Genomic DNA, 18,852 nt, shown 5'->3' with positions numbered 1-18,852 from the left:
AGAACCATACTGGTATGTATTGTTGTAGAAATGAGGTTTTATGAACTGGCCACAGAACCTACCTATTTTTTAATATCATTTGTGTGGGAGAATTTGCTTTTTTTCTAAACAACCGGCCACAGAGGAATGCCACTGTTAAATTAAGGTCTAATTACACAAATATGAAAAACGAATTAATAGTAATAGGTAATAGTAATACCTTATGATAAAGTACCTAATGAATGACCCCCAACCCTAGAGTTCAGAAGGGGAAACACACCTTCTCTGGATGGAGTGTCTAGAAACCCTAGCCAGCAGGTGGGGTCCAACTGGATCCAGGAGGAGAGGCTCAGGTGTGGGTAGCCAGAGAACAGAGGGCTGAGGGTCAGCCGTGAGGATAAGTGCAGAGAGCGCTTGAGGGTGGACATCAGCGGGGAGCTGGTGTAGGCAAAGCATCCTGGCTAAACCGGGGTTTGTTTTTGGAAGGAGTGGTGATGGTCCATTACTTTTCATGTTTACTGTCACATACGTAATCTATTTAGTTCTCACAGTCTAATAAAGTGGACACTTACACTTTATAGAAGAAACAGACAGAGTGACTAGGGTCTTGCCCAAGACCAGTTATTGCTACTGTTTAATATAATTGGAATTCAACACACTCTCCTGTCTGTTGGTCCCCTCCTTTTGTGCTGAGCCTGCTAAAGAAGATTCTCCTTGGGGGTGGGTCTCGACCAGAAAGGAGATGTGTAGGAATTCATGGAACATGGCATGTTGTTTAATTTTAATCAGGCAGGAATCCTTTATACGCTTAAAGCTCAAAGTGTGATGGGTAGGGAAGGTGGTTGGGGACTTAAAGTGAAATGAGTTTGGCTGTATATCAGAGGGGATTTTGGAATTAGTGCTTACCATCCTCTCCTCTCTATTAAATGAAGCATTTGTGTGCGGTGTGTGTAGGAAACATTTTTTGATTAAAAGACAAAACATGAGCAAGTGTCCATCACACTGGTATACTGAGACCAGTAGTGTCTTCTCTATCTCTTCTTCACCCAGACAGGAGATCAGCAGGCACTTGCATGCCAGTGGTCTTTCACCCTTCTACACATAGATTGTATTTTGTAGCTGGAAGTGACTTAGTGAAGTTAGACCCCTTTATCTCATAGGTCCTGGAACTCAGAGTAAGCAGCCGGCAAGGCCGTCCGGCTGGCATGTGGCAGTCGGCCTCTCCCAAGTCCCAGGAATGGTGTTCTGTCTGCCCTGCAGTGCTCGGAGGGCTGTTGCTCCAGGTGGCTCCAGGTGGCTCTGGACACCCATGGAGAAAACCAGACGGAATGGGGCTTACCAGGGTGGAGCAGAGTGGTCCAGCCCCCCTCGGGCCTCCCAAAATACCCTGCCAAGAATCCTCCCTCATGTCTTCCTCTTCTATTCAAGGAGACTAAAAACAGCTCCAGGGAACATTTGTTTTCTGTTTTTCATCTCTGGACTCTGACAGGAACCCTGCCATTGTGGTTATTCCATAATTCTGCAAATCCTGATGCCCTCCACGTGTAACTGATCCAAACTCAAGTCTGAGCAGCAGTTGGGGGAGAGATACGAACCCGGGAGAGGTCGGCGAGTTTGCCCAAGACCACATCTCTTCTTGGGGATAGGGCTTGGACTAGCTGCTCTAATAAGCAATTAGAATTATGCTGTCAGCTGCTGGAGGTTGGTTATTTAGACCCATAATTCCCACTCCTCCTTTGAAGTTGGAAAGAAGAGGGTTCTGGAGCAAGCCCTGGGTTGGAGCTGTGGTTGGAGATTTGGGACTAGAAGGGACAGAAGGGACCTTGGGAAGGGGAAACAGGAAAAGTGCCTGCAAAACACAGGAACACGGGCCCTGGTGTGGGAAGAGCAGGGATACTTGTTAGAGTGATTTAAAAGAGGATCAGTAAAAACAGGCATTTCCTCAGAGGAACCCTCCCTGCCTGCAGAGCCCCCCTTGTTTCTGAGTCGCACACAAGTCTGGTACCGATCCTTGCCTCCACATTAATGGCCTTTCACACTGCCCTGTCAGAAAGGACACAGAGGACAGAGATGCTCGTGTTGCTCTGGAAACAGGCCTGTGCCACCCTAGGGAATCTGAAAATAATTAATGGAGACAAGACAGAGAAGCCTCCTTTTCTTGGCAGAATAAGCTGCTCTTGGGGAAACGCTTCAGTGCTTCTTACTGAGAGACACCCTTCCCCCTGTTCCATTGTGTTTACTTTCTCCATTGTTATCTCGTCTTCCTTTTGAGAAGATGGAAGTTGAGTAAAATAAAAATAGCTCTTTTTTTGAAAAAATGGAAACTCTCTGCCAGGTGGAAACCACGTCTCCTTGTTTACATTCACGTGGGAGCATCTTGGTTTCCGGTGTAGCAGGACGAGCACACACTCCGGGATCCGAGCTCAGCACATGCCCCCCCAGCCATGCGGACCCCTCATCTCTGAACCGGTGTGTCCTCATCTGTAAAATAACAAGAGTAACTGTTATTATTACTGTACAGTGTTACTGCAACAGTGAAATGTGATAACAGATGTAAACCACCTAACAGAGAGGTGAACATGGTTGCACAGCTAAGAATTTCTAGGTCTTGGGAGCTCTGCCGTTTATATGACCCTACATGTTTTGATGTACAGCTCCGTGCAATCATTAACACTTCTTAAAATTAATTCCCTGTAACGATTGCTCCGTAAACTTGCCCGGGTTTCATTCCTGAGGACATTGTCGAATCCGTCTCTGAAGCTGATGCAGCACAAGTTTTGGGAGCTGGTGTTCTTGAGCTTCAGTCTTGATTCTCACCCCTCACGTTGTGCCACCAGTACATCGTCTGACCTTGGCACATCTGGTTTGTTCTTTTGGTTTAAAGGGGGTTCGTGTGCCACTGAAAATGAGTGAGCTTCAATAAGATGAAACGTGGGGAAGTGTTTGAAAAACAAGAAGTGAGGTATAGCGAGGCGATAAAGCAACTTTCGCTACACAACAGTGAGCCTAGTTTTAATTACTAGCTGCACAACAGTAGTAGTAATATTTAAAATATCTCGGTAAATCTTTCCTGACTTGTTTTCTAGTGAGCTTAGAATTAGAGTTCTTACTATATATATAGAAGCCCAAAGGTTGAGGTTTGGGTATTTTCACATCCTCCCCCCTCCCTCATCCCATCTCCCCCTCTCCAGACACCAACCAGTCATGCATTTTCTCTACCACCTTTTCTTTTCATTCCGGTCCAGAGTTTAATTTAGGGGTGTCAGGATTAGAAGAGTAATATTGTCACCACTATTTTAAGTAACATTCTCCTCTGGCTTTAAATTTGCCTTTCAGTTGACATATATCAACTTTTCTGGTCCTCAGAGGAAGAGTTCTGTCCAGACCCTGAACGTTTCCCATTGTCTCCAGAGAGGAGTATTTTTAAACAATTTGAAGCCCAAGTAAGAGAGTGCCCTCTTGGTAGAGACACTTTGGGTTTAAGAATATCATAATGATTAGTTTACGATTTATGTAGCAGCCCTTTGAGATAATTATTGATTTTATCGCCCTTTTATAGATTAAACAGTTGAGAAGTAAGGCACTGATTTGCTAGAAAGAAGGGAAGTTGTAACTTAAATGTGGACATTTTAACACCAGTATCATCTTCTACACCAAAACTGCCCAGCAGTAACATATGCATAGACTTGGTTTGCTCATGTTTGATGTTTTAAAAGATATCAAGGCCAGGAGCAGTAGGAAAATTAAAAAGAAAGGGGAACTTTAGCGGAAGAAGAGCAGAGTGTCATCCCTCCCCCAAATCTTGGTTTGATTTTTAGGAGAATTGCAGAAAAACAAAGCAGGGTGAGGGGGTCTCCTGGAAGTTTTCCATTTCCTCTGACTTTTGGAAATTGGTGAGGTTTGTTTTTTAACCATTTGAAGGAGTCTGATCATTTACCTGGAGAGGTTTTTCTGCCATTTTTAATATAGTTCCTTCCTCTGTGTTCCATGCACTGGTGTCTGATGGCTGGTGCTTGAGGGGACTTGAGTTGCATCTAGGTCTGGAGTGAACCACCCATAGCTCCCACCTGGTATGACCAGTCAGCACCTGCATGGGGTCCCTGCCGTGTGGCATTAGACTTTCCCACCCTGCGGGAAAGGTTTGGACCCTCCCACAGCCCTCCCCCTCCCACACCACTGCACCCTATATTCATGTGGAAACCAACACATGAGCCACTGGAGTTTCGCAGAGAGAGAACAGAGGCTTAAGCTGTCTCCTGTGTGTTCGAGATAGAGGTTTTCAAGAGAAAGTGTGAAAGAACAATGGTCGTGCCTGCTGGAGCCTGGGAAGCTCCCTACAGCCCCCCAGCCCAGCCTGTTCTTTGTTCTCCTCCTGCTCAGGTCAACCGACAGGACTGAAACAATTTAGTAGAGTTTGCTGTCCTTTATTCAAGGGAACACAGTCCATGGGTGGGGGATTGCACCTCACAGGCGGTGGGGCAGTCTTCCTGAGGGATTCTGGGCCAGAGCGGGTTTTACAGAGGTTAAGAGAGGCAGCAGGGGACCAGGGAGGGGACCAGCTTAGGGGGCGCGGGCCTTGTTTTCCGGAGTGCGGTGAGCTGGCCAAGCTGGGTGAAAAGCTGCAGTGAGTGGTGGTCGGTCTCCTTGCCTGGGATTTTCCTTCCGTGCAGGCTGACTTAGCTTTGTGACATGGGCTGGGCCGCTGGGGCGGCCTCCGTTTTGTGGGTCCTGATACTTGAGTTCCCTTCATCCATTCTAATGCCATCCGCACTGTCCTCTCACGCTCAGGTAGGAGATAACCTCCTCTGGCCTTGCAGAGGTAGGCTGGGGAGAACATCACTGCCGTCCTCCATCTCGGCATGTGCTGCCAGGCACAGGGTGTTTCAGCCCCAGTCTCTCCAGTCAGGGGCTCCAGCCTTAGAGAGACGTGGAACAGCAGTGAGAAATGTCAGAAGCCTGGGGACCAGAGTGCCTGCACCTCCTGCAGGCAGTTAATCCCCATCACTCATCTTTGAATTGAGGTTTAGCAGGAACCTCATTCAGTCCAGAAGCCCCCAGGACATGAGAAAAACAAGGGACCACTGTGAGTTGTCACTTTGTCACCTTGAGAAATGACTGCTGATCCAGAGAAAATCAGAACTGAAAGCTCACACATGAAAACAGACGCGGAGGCAGCAACTGCCTCCCCGAGGGAGCGCAGGCACCCCTACCTCTCGGAGGCATCTCTCCCTCTGAGGAAGGAGCATGGTGACACCCGGTGCAGGGTGCCCGGGGGAGGCTTCTGGACGCTCCCTGGAATTTTAGATGGTGTCCCACCGCCTTTCTTTTTCATAGCTAACCTTTTTCTTACCACGCTGAATTGCTTGATTTTGATGTAAATGTTATCACTTGACTTAACGTGAATAACAAGTCCTAGCATTTCTGATATACCTGAAATGTATTAGTTGTGGAGTTTCTGAGAGAGAATGTCTTGTTTGCTGGTGGGGAGATTGTAAGCAAAACTCCCATAATACAGACTTCCCTGGATGGGTACCCAAGGGGTTTGGTTCCGGGACCTGCCGTGGATACATACGCAGGGCCGACTAGTGTGAAGAGCCTGACTTTCAGGGATTTCTTTTTCCACTGCTGTTATTTGAAAATAGAACCTGCGGCTTGTGGTAAGGCCTCTGTTTGTAGTCTTACTTCCTCAGTCGAAGCACATTGTTCTGTGCCTGCTAGTCCTTTTTTGTAGGAGAAGAGAAGGTCAAGGGAGAAAAATAATGTGCTCTGAAGCTTGGTACTTAGAGTGGCCACTTGCTACCCCAGTCGTCTTCTCTGCAGATGTTTTCCATCTAGCATGTACCAGAGGATCTCACCTACAGAGGGGAGAGTGGGAAACAGGCAAGATGTTACCGTGGGACCAGCCGCGCCCTCACCTGCGTGTGCTCAGGTCGCTACACACCTGGCTGCCTCTCCTGGGGGACACCAGCTCAGAGCACACACCGTGCCCTGTCCATCTGTGGGCATTCGGTTCACTCTATGTGGGCCTTATACTCTGAACCAAACCAGAGGCCACTGAGAATATAACAATTATAAAGTATCACCCCTGCTCTCAAGAAGCCAGTAATCTAGTTGGAATTACTAAGAACGGTACATATGAAATAATAGCAAAAATGTAAGATACATGAGTAGTTCCTGAACTCTGTGGTCCAGACCATGAATATACAGGTCTTGGGAGGAGGGAGACTTGAGAGAGCTGGAGTGGTTGAGAATGGTTGGGAGTGACTCCTAGAAGGAAAGATGAGCTTTGAACCGAACATCAGAAGATGAGTGGGGTGTGGTGGTGGCCCAGGAGGTAGGACAGCAGCCAGGCCGAGCACATCTTCTGGCCAGTGGGATGTGTCCAGCCTGGTGGCAGCTGTGAGGAAGAGTGAGATCAGCCTGAGACGCAGCCTCTGCTAGAGGGCAGTGATGGGTGACAGAGGGGCTAGGAAAGACGGAGCCAGCGGGAGAGCCCTGAGCTTGCTCTTGACACAGGAGACGACACAGACCCATTGAAAGTTTCGTGTGTGTGTGAATATATATATCTCTTTATCGTTTGCTTTGTTTATTTAAAATGTTCACCTTCAAAGGGCCTTTTTTGGATTTCAACATAACTGAATAAAAGGAACAGACATTTGGGATATTGAAAGTAGACTACCCTCATATTTTTTTTCCTGTATCCTTTCTGTTCAGTAAGTCACACCCTTTTACTCAGCCCCCTCCCCATCTTCCTCACGAAAACCCCACTCGGAATGCTTCTGGTTTGGCGGTGTGTCCCCCTTTTCATTTTGAGCCAACTTTAGGAAACGACACAAACCAGTCGGTGGCAAACCTATTTTCACGTTTAAAGGAGCCAGAAACTCCTCTGTGTTTTGCCATGCATCTGCAAAAAAATTATGTGGATGGCCACAGTAGCTTCTGAAATTCTTTATAAAAATTGGGTTCCTTTTTCTCTAAACTTCCAGCTTCTGTACTCGTTATAAATTGTGTAGCTTCTACAACTAAACAAACCTCCAAAGAGTGATCGGTTGTCGCCCCCTAAGTAAACTTCTCTCTCCCAAGGCTGTTAGATAAATACTGTCCTCGGACTGAAGAAGCACAGGGTTTTGCTGTTTTGTGGGGGCGGGAGAGTGCTGCATGAACGGGCACGTGTGAGCTCTGGGCAGCAGCTCTGAGCCTGTCTCTGCCCTGCCAGATGACCTGTTTCTACCTTTGCTCATTCGTTTCTAGCCTAAACCTACCAAGGGACGAATGCGCATCCACTGTCTGGAAAATGTGGACAAGGCCCTTCAGTTCCTGAAGGAGCAGAGAGTCCATCTTGAGAACATGGGCTCCCATGACATCGTGGATGGGAACCACCGGCTGACCCTTGGCCTCATCTGGACCATCATCCTGCGCTTTCAGGTAAGGGACATGGCCCTGGCACGTCTGCCTTCCTCCCAGCTACGAGCATCCTTGTGAATCTGGCTCCCCATCTCAGAGGGACAGGAAGACCAGGTTGAAATGGCATCTCCGAGTCAGGCATGCGGCGCTGTGTATCACATTTGGCGGCCCTGTGGGCATGTGGCAGCCACCATATCCTCCTTCAGTCTTGCTAGCTCCTGAAAATCTGGGCTCTTTTAAAGTGGTTTCTGGGTTGTGTCCCAGCTCACCACATCATCGGTACCTACTCTGAATGTCTGGTGTCTGCTGCTCATCTTCCAGGTGCAGGGGTATAAGGATGTGGCAGAGCCACTACCTCTAGAACATCTGAGCTTCACCAGATTGTGGCATGCATCATAGAATATTTTTTTAGGAGAAGCTGTTTAGGATTATGACACATGTGTGGGCTCCGTTTTCACCTTCTCATTCTCCTTTGGATGTGAGGAAGCAGTTTTCAGGGAGAATGGGGGGAATGTGCAAAAGCCTTATGCTCTTTTGAATTGATGATGCTTTTATGGGTTTGTTATACTAGGTTCTAAGTCTAGAAATACTCTAAGCCAGAAAGTACTCTCTCAAGGTCATTTTGTGCGGTTCCTTCACTTTGTGAGGAAAGGGAGGAGCCTTGCCAGGGATCGCACGGCCAGGCTGGGCTGCTGTGTCTGCCTCTGACCCCATAGGAGAGAGCTCAGCCTTCCTTGTCTGAAGTACCATCGGCCTGATTACTGGCTCTTTCTCCAGGATATTGCTTCATGCTCTTGCTTTTCAATTAAAATCTGAAATGCAGGACAGACTTCTTACTGTCGCATCAGGTTACTCTATAAACAAGAGCCCTAGCAGTCCTGTCTCCTCGGTGGCTGTGTTTTCTGTGCCTTTCCTTCCTGTTAGGCCCCTTTGATGAAGTCTGATTGATTTATCTGGGTAAATAAAAATCTCACCAAAAAGGGCAAAAACAGAAATCAAATTATAGCTCCCTTTGTATTCAACCTCTAACCAATCGCTTTCCTTCTCACTTCCCTCAGGATCGGATCTGGCTGTAGTTCAGTGGTCTGTGTGGGTGAAGGGATGGGACTGAACAAAGACACTCCCCCAATGGGTAGTTCCTAAGCCTTGAGTGATCATCTGCCTCTTTGGGAAAGCTTTCTGCTAATTCAGGTTCCCCTTCCCAGCCCCAGCACTTCTAATTAAGTAGGTCTGAGGTGGGAACCACCGTTGAAGATGACATCATTAATGGAGTTAATTGCAACAATCAACGGCTTTATTTTGCAAACAGAATGCTTATGTAGGCTTATGTCATTTAGTTCCTGAAGGATTTGAAAATGGAGTGAATACCATTAAATTCACTAATTATTGCTCTCGGCCTTAGGCCAGCAGAGGTGAAATGAGCAGGACCCTCCTTGAGCCTCATATCCATTCTGTAGAGTAAAAAGTTCTGTTTCCCTTGCCTGTGGCCTGTAGTAATCAGAGCGTGGCCTCTCTTGACAGCAGGTCGGTGCCCATGGGGACTGGGGAGCTGGCACACACAGCCCTTTCCAGGATTCTCAGCATGAATTGGGTTGAGTCATTGACTCATTAGCTTCCTGCCAGCTTGCCTTTTTCTGTGCTTGAACCTGTAAATGCTGATAAGTACTTTCTCACTTTCCTTTGAGGCAAGAAACACAGGCCGGTGATGTTACTGCATGGCCGGCAGGATTGGTGTCTGGCACGACGCTCTCCTCACCCCCACCTCCAGCAGCTTTGTCAGATCATCCCCTGCTCCACAGACACATTGACTCTGCACCAGTCAAGGGCCAGTGCACATTCTGCCTCCCCTATAAAGCTTCCCCAAGTGTTGACAAAGATCTCTCTTCCCCCAGCTCCTGAACGTATAGCCTTGTCTTATGTTTCCAGCGTGTGTGTGTCCCCAGAGCCTCCAAGACATAGCTCGCCCTGATGGGTGTAGCAGGTGTCCTTTGAATACCAATGATGACGGATGGGTTTTATGCTTCTTTCCCTGAAAGAGAGAGTAAAAGCTGGTGTGAGAAACTGTGAATGAAAGTGTTCGAGTTTGCCTAGTCCACATAGGGAACTATGTTCATTTCAGAAGGGTAGACTTTGTTTCTAAATGAACAAGTCTGGAAGCATAGTCCCTTCATACAAAGGCAAGGAGTTAGTGTGTAAAATTCCATTGCCTTGCCTGTTGAGTCCGTGTCTCACCCCTCCAGGGAGAATCATTCTTGCACATTCACCCTTTGGAGTTTGGAGCTTACACAAACTCATAGTTGACTTGAGTTACTTACTACAGTTAAAAGTGGAGAATTTTTTTAGAAGTATGATTATTCCAATTTCTAGGTGTTACTCCTACTTGAAAGTTTCTGATTTTTAATCTTACATTTATATATTTTTATCCTCTTCCTATTTCTTTCTTCAAAAAGAATCCTGGGTTGTGTTTCTAGATTAAATGGTAAGACCTTTGATGGGGGCCAGGACAGGAAAGCTTGAATTGGTTAGTGCTGAAAGAGGATGGATGGATGGCCTTCTAGGCCAACACTGTTTCCTCTACTTCCCACCCCGTATCTTATTATTATAACCAAGGAACTAAAGGCAAAAGGTGATTTAGAGCATTTGTCTAAAATTGTGTGACTGGTAGGCAGCCTGTGATCCAAAGAGCCCACCTGTTCGGGTGTCCTCCCCAAGAGTTCCAGGGCCCAGCAGCCCTGTTAGATAGCCACTCCTCGGAGGGGACCCCAGGGAGCTGGCCCAAGGACGCACAGTCAGTGGAGAGCCTGGATTCAGACCAGGAAGCCTGACTTTGGTGCCAGTGGACCAGGCTCTGCGTGATGTTGAAGAGGAGCAGCCTGTGAGTAGCTTATGGATGCAGACTGCCGTGGGCCGTTCAGGCCGCTTAACAAAGAACCACAGGCTGGGTGGCTTACAGACAACAGAATCTGCCTCTCACAGTTCTGGAGGCTGTGGGTTTGAGACCAGCATGGTCAGGTGGCTTGCAGACTTCTCATCATGTCATCGCCGGGTGGAAGGTGCTGGGGATCTCTCTGGAGCCTCTTTTATAAGGCGAGGATCCCATTTGTGATGGTTTCACTCTCATGACTTAAGCACCTCGGCAAAGGCCCCAACTCTTAATGCCATTGCCTTTGGGGGTTAGGATCTCAACGTAAGAACTTGTGGGGGGTACATCCACTCAGACCACACAGCACAGACCACGTAAACAGCATTTAAGTGCGCTCTTTCTCTCAGAGTTTGGGTCCGTTTTCAGGAAATGATGCACACACTGTCGTCATCCACAAAGGACTCGCTCTCCCTGGTGTGAAAAATCTTTGGTTATGAAAAACCAAACCTAGTATTTTTCTGGAGTCCAGTGAGGTTCGAGGTCTACCATGTGAACCACCATGCTGGCTTTTAGTTAGAAAGGTGGGTTATGCTGGGGGTAGAAGTGACCCCTGATTGTTTCTGGGAAGTCATGCAGATAACTAGTCTTCACTCTTCTCCCTGTGCAGAGTAGAAAACCGAGTTCTGTTGGTGTTTCTAAGAGGTGAACCCTGGCTTCAGAGACCAGTTTTCGTCTGACCCTCAGAGTAGCCGGTCTGCAGGGCTGGGTGTTGATCTAAAGTTTACTCTTTATGTATACGCAGACCTGGTCTTCTGTGGCTTTCGTTAGGAAGCTGACCCATCTATTCATCTAAAATTTCTTTGTAAATCTTAGATCCAGGATATCAGTGTGGAAACTGAAGACAACAAAGAGAAGAAATCTGCCAAGGACGCTCTGCTCTTGTGGTGCCAGATGAAGACAGCTGGGTGAGCGTGAACTCGGGGCCTGGGGCTGCTTCTCCCAGGACCAGGTTCTGCCATGGTCATCACTTAACAAGGCGTTGACTAGTATCCTTTTCACTGCTTCCAATGAGCCATCTTGTTAACTCGAAAGCTGTTGATATACTAACATTTCAGCTAGTTCTCAGAACAGAAGGAGTTCTGATGTATACTGGGGACCTGTCGTCTGCTCAGTTTCCCTCTGTTTATTAGGGAAGCCCTGGAGAGCAGTTTATCTTGAATTTTAAAACCCTGAAACCATGTTTAAGAATCACGTCCATGACATTTGTAAAAGTTGTGGGTTTTCTTGTCTCTCTAATTTCTGTTACTTTGGGAAGCTTTGTGCAGTAAACTTCAGGGTTATCTTTACACATTATCTCAGTTTCCCTTTCTTTTAGTCTTTTATTGAAATTTCAGTGAAATGATTTTTTTAGAGGACTGCGTCTTATTTATTGCTCACTGAAACTGTCCAAGCTCATAGGTACTTATTGAGAACTGGTTTTGTACCAGGGTAATTAGAAGGTACTGTCAGGACTTCTTGGAGGATAGATGTAACTATAGGGAATAGGATCAGTCAGTGATAACTATGGAAAATAAAGAGTTGTCAGGCTTAATAAGAGGATCAAGTTAGGAATGAACTTTTAATCAACCACAGATAGAAAATTATTCAGTCAGTGTTGTGCAGAGTAGCTGATTGATAAGGGAGGGGTAAGTTTCAAACATAGGGAGGTCTTTTGGGGAGCTACTTGATTTACAAAACCCCATCCAGCTCAGTGATATGGGGAAGAAAGAAAGCTGGGTGTTCAAACAGGTCATCCCAGCCATTTCCTCTCCCGAAGTGCTGGGTGAACTTGGGTCTTGGTGACTTCAGGGTTGTGGTACCTCTCTCGGGGGCAAGGAAAGCCAGTGAAGCAGGGAGGCCTCAGAGGCACCTAGGTTGTGGTCGCTTTTTTCTTAGTAAGGGTGGTGTTTTCAGTCGAGGACACAGTTCACATCTTTTCTCAGATTGAATTGCCAAGCGAAGAAAAGCCACGTGGGTGTGTATTTTATTTTTATTTCACAGCAAGTGGAAGTTGAGGCAATATTCGCTTGGACTTGATTGTCCTTATTGATATTCACTGCCTTATGTTTTCACACTGCTTACAGACTTTTAAAAAAAAACACTGCATTTTGCAAAAGCACAGACCTTTATTTGGTAATTGCGTTGCCTTTCTCTTGTGCCTTGTCGGTGTTAGGTACCCCAACGTCAACATTCACAATTTCACCACTAGCTGGAGGGATGGCATGGCCTTCAACGCACTGATACACAAACACCGGTGAGTCCTTGGAAGTCGCGCTAACAGTTTTGGGGGAGGATGTTGACCTCCAGTTGTAGCAGATCCGGGTGACTTTTGACAAGTCCGTTGCCTTAGATGTTGCACCACGGTGGAATTTCCTGCCTTCCACTTGAGGAAAATGGGAGAGAATGTGTGAATTCTCCCAAAACAAAGCAACAAGTTCGCCCATTCTCTTCGATTCTCTTAATAAACTTCGAGGTGTTTATTCAAAAATCGGTTTTCCTTGTTTGATGATTACATAGTACTATAGGCTTTGACTACGCTAAGGGGATTCTTTGGAGCAGTCATTGTGTCCTGTTGGTCACACGATGTGTTTTCAAGCCACAGTTTTTATTGTGTTTTGTTTCTCATAGGCCTGACCTGATAGACTTTGACAAACTGAAGAAATCCAATGCACACTACAATCTGCAGAATGCATTCAACCTGGCAGAGCAGCACCTCGGCCTCACAAAGCTGTTGGATCCCGAAGGTGAGGACTCGGGTGGTGGGAGGTGGGACCTTGGTTGGGCATCTCTAGTGCTGAGGGCTAAGTATAAAATCTGCTTTGTGTCAGTTTTATTTGTTCAGTGAGCATGCTTTGGAGATTCTCTCAGGAAGAGGAGCTTAATTTTGGTGTGGGAGTTACCTGAGAATTTGTGTAAAAGATTACATGTTAAAAGGCCTTGCAAGATGAGTATGATTTAATAAACATGTTCTCAAGGAAAGGACGTGCTAGGCAGAGGGATTTGTGTGAGCAGAGGGACCAGGAAAGAGGAGGCTGTGTTTGGGGATGAGCAGTTCATTGGGGATGGTGTTTAGAGTGGTAATAGGGAAAATACAACTGGAGAGGTAGGCGGGGGCCTGATAGGTTAACATTTTCAGATGTGGTTCAGCAGGCAGTAGGGAGTCATTGAAGGCTCTTAGCCTCTGTTCTCAAGGAAAGGAAATGCTGTAGGTTCTCCACATGCTTGTTGACTGACGTTCAGCCCATGGTGGCAAGAGCCTGGTTTGGCTCCTGTGGAGATGGGGGCGGGGGCCTCCCTAGGAGACTGGTGTCTGCTCCTGAGCAAGAAGAGCTTAGATGAGGAGGGTGCACCAGGAGCAAGTGGGTAGCAGAAGATAACACTCACAGCCCTCCTCACGGCTGGCTGCTTGGGGCCAGCACCCCAGGCTCTGCATGGAGCCCACCTCTCTCTGCTCTGCAGATCCCTGCAGTGGGACCCAAAGACTGGCTGCAGGTGACACAGAGCTGACCTGTGTGGGGCCGTCCCGTAGGTCATAGCTCCCTTGCTTAACACAATCCCAGTTGTAGGCTTTGTCTTAGTGTGAGCTCCTGTGGAGACTTTTTCTAACATGGAGAAACCTTTAAAATATAAGAGGATTTGTTTGTAGTGCTGGAGCTTTTTAGAACCTCTCAACTGTGAGCAAATATTAGAGAGTGAAAGTTTAAAGTTCTTATAAATATAGAACAGGAAGTTGAGCTCCCCAAGGGCAGCTCAAGGTCAGGAGGCTGCAGGCAGGCTTCTTGCTATTTTCCAGTGCATCAGATTCACTGATATGTTCACTGCAGGAAGCTGAGATAAAATTATCTTTGCTCTAGCCCATTAAGTGATTTCTCAACGTAAACAAAAAACTAAAATTCCTTGGGCTATGATAAATCTTTGTACTTAACCCCTGCCTTACTGTGGACAGGCATCCTTCCTGAATCCTAGCTTTGGGAAAGAACCTTTGATAAAGAACCTTTTTTTTTAATCACCAAGACAAAATTTTTAAAATAACTCACTTGTTAGTTAATCTTTCTAATGACTGCTCACTGTGAAAAGGGGGTTGATGTTTCCCAGATCACTTGAAGACAAGGAGCTAAAAAAGGCAGTTGATGTCACTTACTCTGTGGGTTTGATCTTGATTATTAGTTGTCCTCTGCTATTATTAGCTGTCCGGTGCCCCAGAGATCATCAATTAAATTACAGTTGTAAACAAGTTAAAAAGGGGTTGAGGGGAAGGTTTTGCCTGCTTGCTCGTTGCCGGTTATGTCAACATTTTGTGTTTATTAAATTGCGTACAGGGCCGTCATTTTCCCCTAGCCTCCCTCCAGTTCTCTCTACGAAGGGCCCACTTTGATGGGACCGGGCAGACACAGGAGTCGGCCTCAGCAGCCCTGGGGTGGGAACAGTAGCTGTGGCCCCCACTGCCACCAGCTGCCTCGGTGACCCTGAGCAGGGACCTTTCCTGCCCTGCACCCTGGTGGTCTCATCTTTAAGAGAAACAACCCTGCCTCACACAGGCTGCCAGAAGTGAGGTACACATGTGAACGCACATTTTAAAAGAGCCCAATCTTTTGATTATGAACCATCTGTGGCTTCTCTCCTCAGTCTGTTCCGAGCTGAGCACCTCCCTGAACATTGCCGTACCTGGAAGCCTTGCCACCTTCGTTCTTTTGCTCCCTTCCTCGATAAACATTCATTGGCCACCCTCTCTGCATAAGCACCCTTAAGAGGTTGGGAGGTAGGGTGGCAAAGGGCTCCCCAAGACTGTGTTCCTACCTTGGGGACTTAGTCTTGTGAGACTAGTGAAATGTGCATAAGTAATCATAGTTCCTGGCAGAAGGCAAACTCTGTGTCCATGTAAACAGAGCCCTTATGGAACCAGAGGAGAGAGTTCCTCCAGCTGTAGGGGTCAGAAATGGCCCTGAGGAGTGGTAGCCTCTAAGCTGGACCTGGAAGGATAGGAAGACGGTGATGGGGTGGGGAAAGCCTTTTCAGGCAAAGGGTGTTTGTCAGTGAGGAGAGGGAATTTTGGGAGTTGTGGTGGTGGGAGGATGGTGGTGTGTAGGGGGAAGTGATGAATAGTCCCGTTTGGTTCAGATCTAAGGTGTCTTAGAAGAACTAGTAGAATGCCTGAAACGGAATTCTGGCACTTTAAGGAAGCCTGTAAATATTTGAAGCTGGATGGAAGGAAGGAAAGTTACAGCAATTCATGGAGAACTTGGGGGCTTAAACTTTATTTTTCAGACTGCAGGGCACTTTTGAGTAACTCAGTCTAGGAGGAGGTGTGTTCACAGCTGTGTTTCTGGAAGATCAGCTAGGGACAGTGTGTAAAGTGAATTGAGTAACAGGGAGATCCAGTGAGGAAGCCATTGTGTCAGGCCTGGTTGTGTGACCATGAGAGTCAGCCCCATGAGTGACCATGATTTCGTCATTCGTTTTCAGACTTAGTGACTAACTGGACATGGGTAACAAGGAGACAACAATGTCTGTAGACTTAGTGACTAGGGAAAAAAGTTAGAACTGAAGCACAGACCAGCTTGGTAGATGGGGGAGGTAGGGAGGTGGACCTGGTGTATCTGAGTAGTAACCACATTGCTAAGAATGCTGAGTGAATTCTTACTATGTTCTTCATTTCTGTATAGTAGTTTTACATATATTTTGTCATCTTGGTGGCCTGGGATCCTCTAGAGAAAGAATTGTGTCTATTAAGACTTTTGTGTCCTTATTGCAGTAGAAGGCATTTTGAGTATTTGTGTGGTAAAAGAGCCAGTGAGGGGGTCTCACCCTCATTAGTTAGTTAGCTGTACAATTAACACACTGATGGCAGAACTCTCAAGTGCAAAAAACAAAAACATGAGCCTGTTCAGTGTTGAGCAGCTGTCCTGGGTTGTTCCTGCTGCCTGGGCGGCGGCACCCTGAGCAGAGCACTGAACAGAGGCTTCTCTGGGTTACAGATATCAGTGTGGACCACCCCGATGAGAAGTCCATTATCACTTACGTGGTGACCTACTACCACTACTTCTCCAAGATGAAGGCCTTGGCTGTTGAAGGAAAACGAATTGGAAAGGTGAGCTCGCACTAGTTCTGTAAGTCGTGGGACATAATCAAGGGCCATGTCTTAATGTGCTGCCGCCACGCACTCAGGCACTCAGCTGTTAGGAGATCGTGGTGGACTCTTCACACGGCAGGGAAGTGGGCAGAAGCCACTCCATCCCAAAGAGCAACAGGAAGTAGGAGTGGTGGCTAAATATTTAGGAAGGGCTTTCAGGGGGAATCTCAGACCCAGAAACATCCCTCCCCTCAGCTTTGCCAGAAAATTGAGTATTGAGAATCTGAGTTGCCTGACGTCATGGGAGTGAAAATCCCACTTACCCCACTTGGAAAGGCCTCAGTATTTTTCGTTTGGCTGATCTTCCTGCCCCTGCCATGTATTATTTCAAAACACATCAGACCAGATGACATTGTCTCCCCAGCGCAATAGAAAGGAAACGTCACAGGGATTCACAGGACAGGACCTAGCAAAATAGAGCCCTTTTTGTGTCTCTAGGAATTTTGGAGTTTAGGCATCAGGAGTCATTCAGGATCTTAAACCCTTTGCCTGGGGGTTGGGAGGTTACGAAACCAGTTGCAGTTGAGTTAAGATGTCATTGCTCACAAGTAATATCCACAATCTGAGTGCCTTTAGCAAATGGTTCCTGGAGTTTAAAAGTGCTTGTGCCAAAGCCTCCTAGACCCGTTCAAAGCCAGTCATTAAGTGTGTGTGTGCTTCCTATAGGGCTGCAGTCATGTTTCCCTCTAAGTAACAATACGATCTTGCTTTTCCATTGTTCTAACTCTTGTCTGCAGGTGCTTGACAATGCTATTGAAACAGAAAAAATGATTGAAAAGTATGAATCCCTTGCCTCCGACCTTCTGGAATGGATTGAACAAACCATCATTATTTTGAACAATCGCAAATTTGCCAACTCGCTGGTTGGGGTTCAGCAACAGCTTCAGGCATTCAACACATACCGCACTGTGGAGAAACCACCCAAGTAAGATGCAGATTGGAACACGTTACCCTTAACGTGGGAAGAGAGATCATGGCAGCCACAGACCCGTTTTCTGACTTGTGTGGTCTCCTCTCTCAGTGAATGCTTCTCAGCAGCAGCCTGTCCTGCTCCTTTTCACCTGAGCCTCTGTTGCTGAGTTGTGTTACACGTCATACCCTCTGTGAGCCCTTTCCAGTAGAAATGTGCCACTGATACCTGGGATAGATGAGAATCCCAAGAAATGGTGCAGGTCCCCGATTCCTTATCCAGAATTCTTGGGCCTAATGTGTTTCAGAGTTCCATAGTTTTTGGATTTTAGAGAAGTAGCGGGATGCATGTTATGTTGTGTACTGTAAGATTCCAGGTGAGTCTGAGGCAGTAACTCATAATCAAGCCCACCGACATATCTGTAGCAAATTGTGTTAATATTCACAATGTATGAATAAAGACAGTAGTTTCTTAGCAGTTCGGATCGGGTTTTACTACCCTCAAAAGTTTGATTTTTCACATATCTTTAAAATGCATAATTGTCCAGTAAGGATTGTGGACCTTATCTCTTGCTTATTGTAGCAAAAGTCATTCCTCCTTTTCCTGAAAGCTCCACTTAGTTGTGAATTCCTGGCTGAGGTCCCTGCAACCCATTGACAGTGACAGCGGGTAGTAGTTTAAAGTGATCTTTGTTGAATGCATTCAGCTATGCTCTCTGAATGAAACAAGTTCACCATCCAGGGCTTGGGGTCTAAGTCTTGATGGAGTTGGTTAACAGAAGAATAGTATTCTGTACCCCCAAATATAAATCTCAGTCACAGCAAACAGCCACAGGAAAATCCCACAGTTGGCCCCATTTTGAGGTCAGCAATGCCCCAAAACTAGCCCACTGCGGTTTCTCTAACATGCGTTCCACATAAATCAAACCAGAGATAAATGACTTTTAAAACGGTGTGGCTGCATAAAGTTTTTTTTTCCTCCAGAAGCAAATGAATTTTTCCCCTTTGAAGGAACAAAATAGAGTAGATAATCTTAATGGCTGGTTTTCTCTGCTTAGATTTACTGAGAAGGGGAACTTGGAAGTCCTGCTTTTCACTATTCAGAGCAAGATGAGGGCCAATAACCAGAAGGTCTACATGCCCCGGGAGGGGAAGCTCATCTCTGATATTAACAAGGTAAAATGGATCCGTCTGGTGTCCCGGGAGGGCCAGACTTTCAGGTTCTTTCACTGGGTCTTGACTGCTAAGTGATTTTGAAAGGCTCCTTCCTGTCCTGCCACATTGATAAGTGGCACCTGTTGCTCAGGCAATGTGGAGGGTCGGGGGAGTGCTTGTGGTGGACCAGCCTGTCAGAGGTTTGGTGGGGGATGTTAGATTTTATCAAACCTGTCTTGGTTCAGCCTGTTTATCTTGTTACTCAGGTACACAATCAATTTACCTCTCATCTGTCTGAGGCATTTGACTCAAAACATCTTTAAATTGAAGATGGGAGAACTCAAAGTCTTACTTCATGTATCTGGAATCTCCC

At 46.6% G+C, this 18,852-nt stretch overlaps 1 protein-coding gene across 3 annotated transcripts in view; it reads left to right on the top strand.

The window, feature by feature from the left end:
• Positions 1 to 18,852, top strand: part of SPTBN1 (spectrin beta, non-erythrocytic 1) — a 184,407-nt gene that overhangs the window by 121,117 nt on the left and 44,438 nt on the right. For all 3 annotated transcript variants that reach the window (XM_031467034.2, XM_031467035.2, XM_031467037.2), the window contains 7 exons: positions 7,231 to 7,404; positions 11,120 to 11,211; positions 12,459 to 12,539; positions 12,914 to 13,029; positions 16,261 to 16,373; positions 17,153 to 17,340; positions 18,383 to 18,500. In XM_031467034.2, the coding sequence (XP_031322894.1) occupies positions 7,231 to 7,404; positions 11,120 to 11,211; positions 12,459 to 12,539; positions 12,914 to 13,029; positions 16,261 to 16,373; positions 17,153 to 17,340; positions 18,383 to 18,500 (882 nt within the window). The remainder of the gene's footprint in view (positions 1 to 7,230; positions 7,405 to 11,119; positions 11,212 to 12,458; positions 12,540 to 12,913; positions 13,030 to 16,260; positions 16,374 to 17,152; positions 17,341 to 18,382; positions 18,501 to 18,852) is intronic.

This window comes from Camelus dromedarius, chromosome 15 (assembly GCF_036321535.1).
Source record: "Camelus dromedarius isolate mCamDro1 chromosome 15, mCamDro1.pat, whole genome shotgun sequence".
NCBI lineage: Eukaryota > Metazoa > Chordata > Mammalia > Artiodactyla > Camelidae > Camelus > Camelus dromedarius.
The sequence above is the reverse complement of the archived record's forward strand: the minus strand, read 5'-3'. Positions and strand labels throughout refer to the sequence as shown.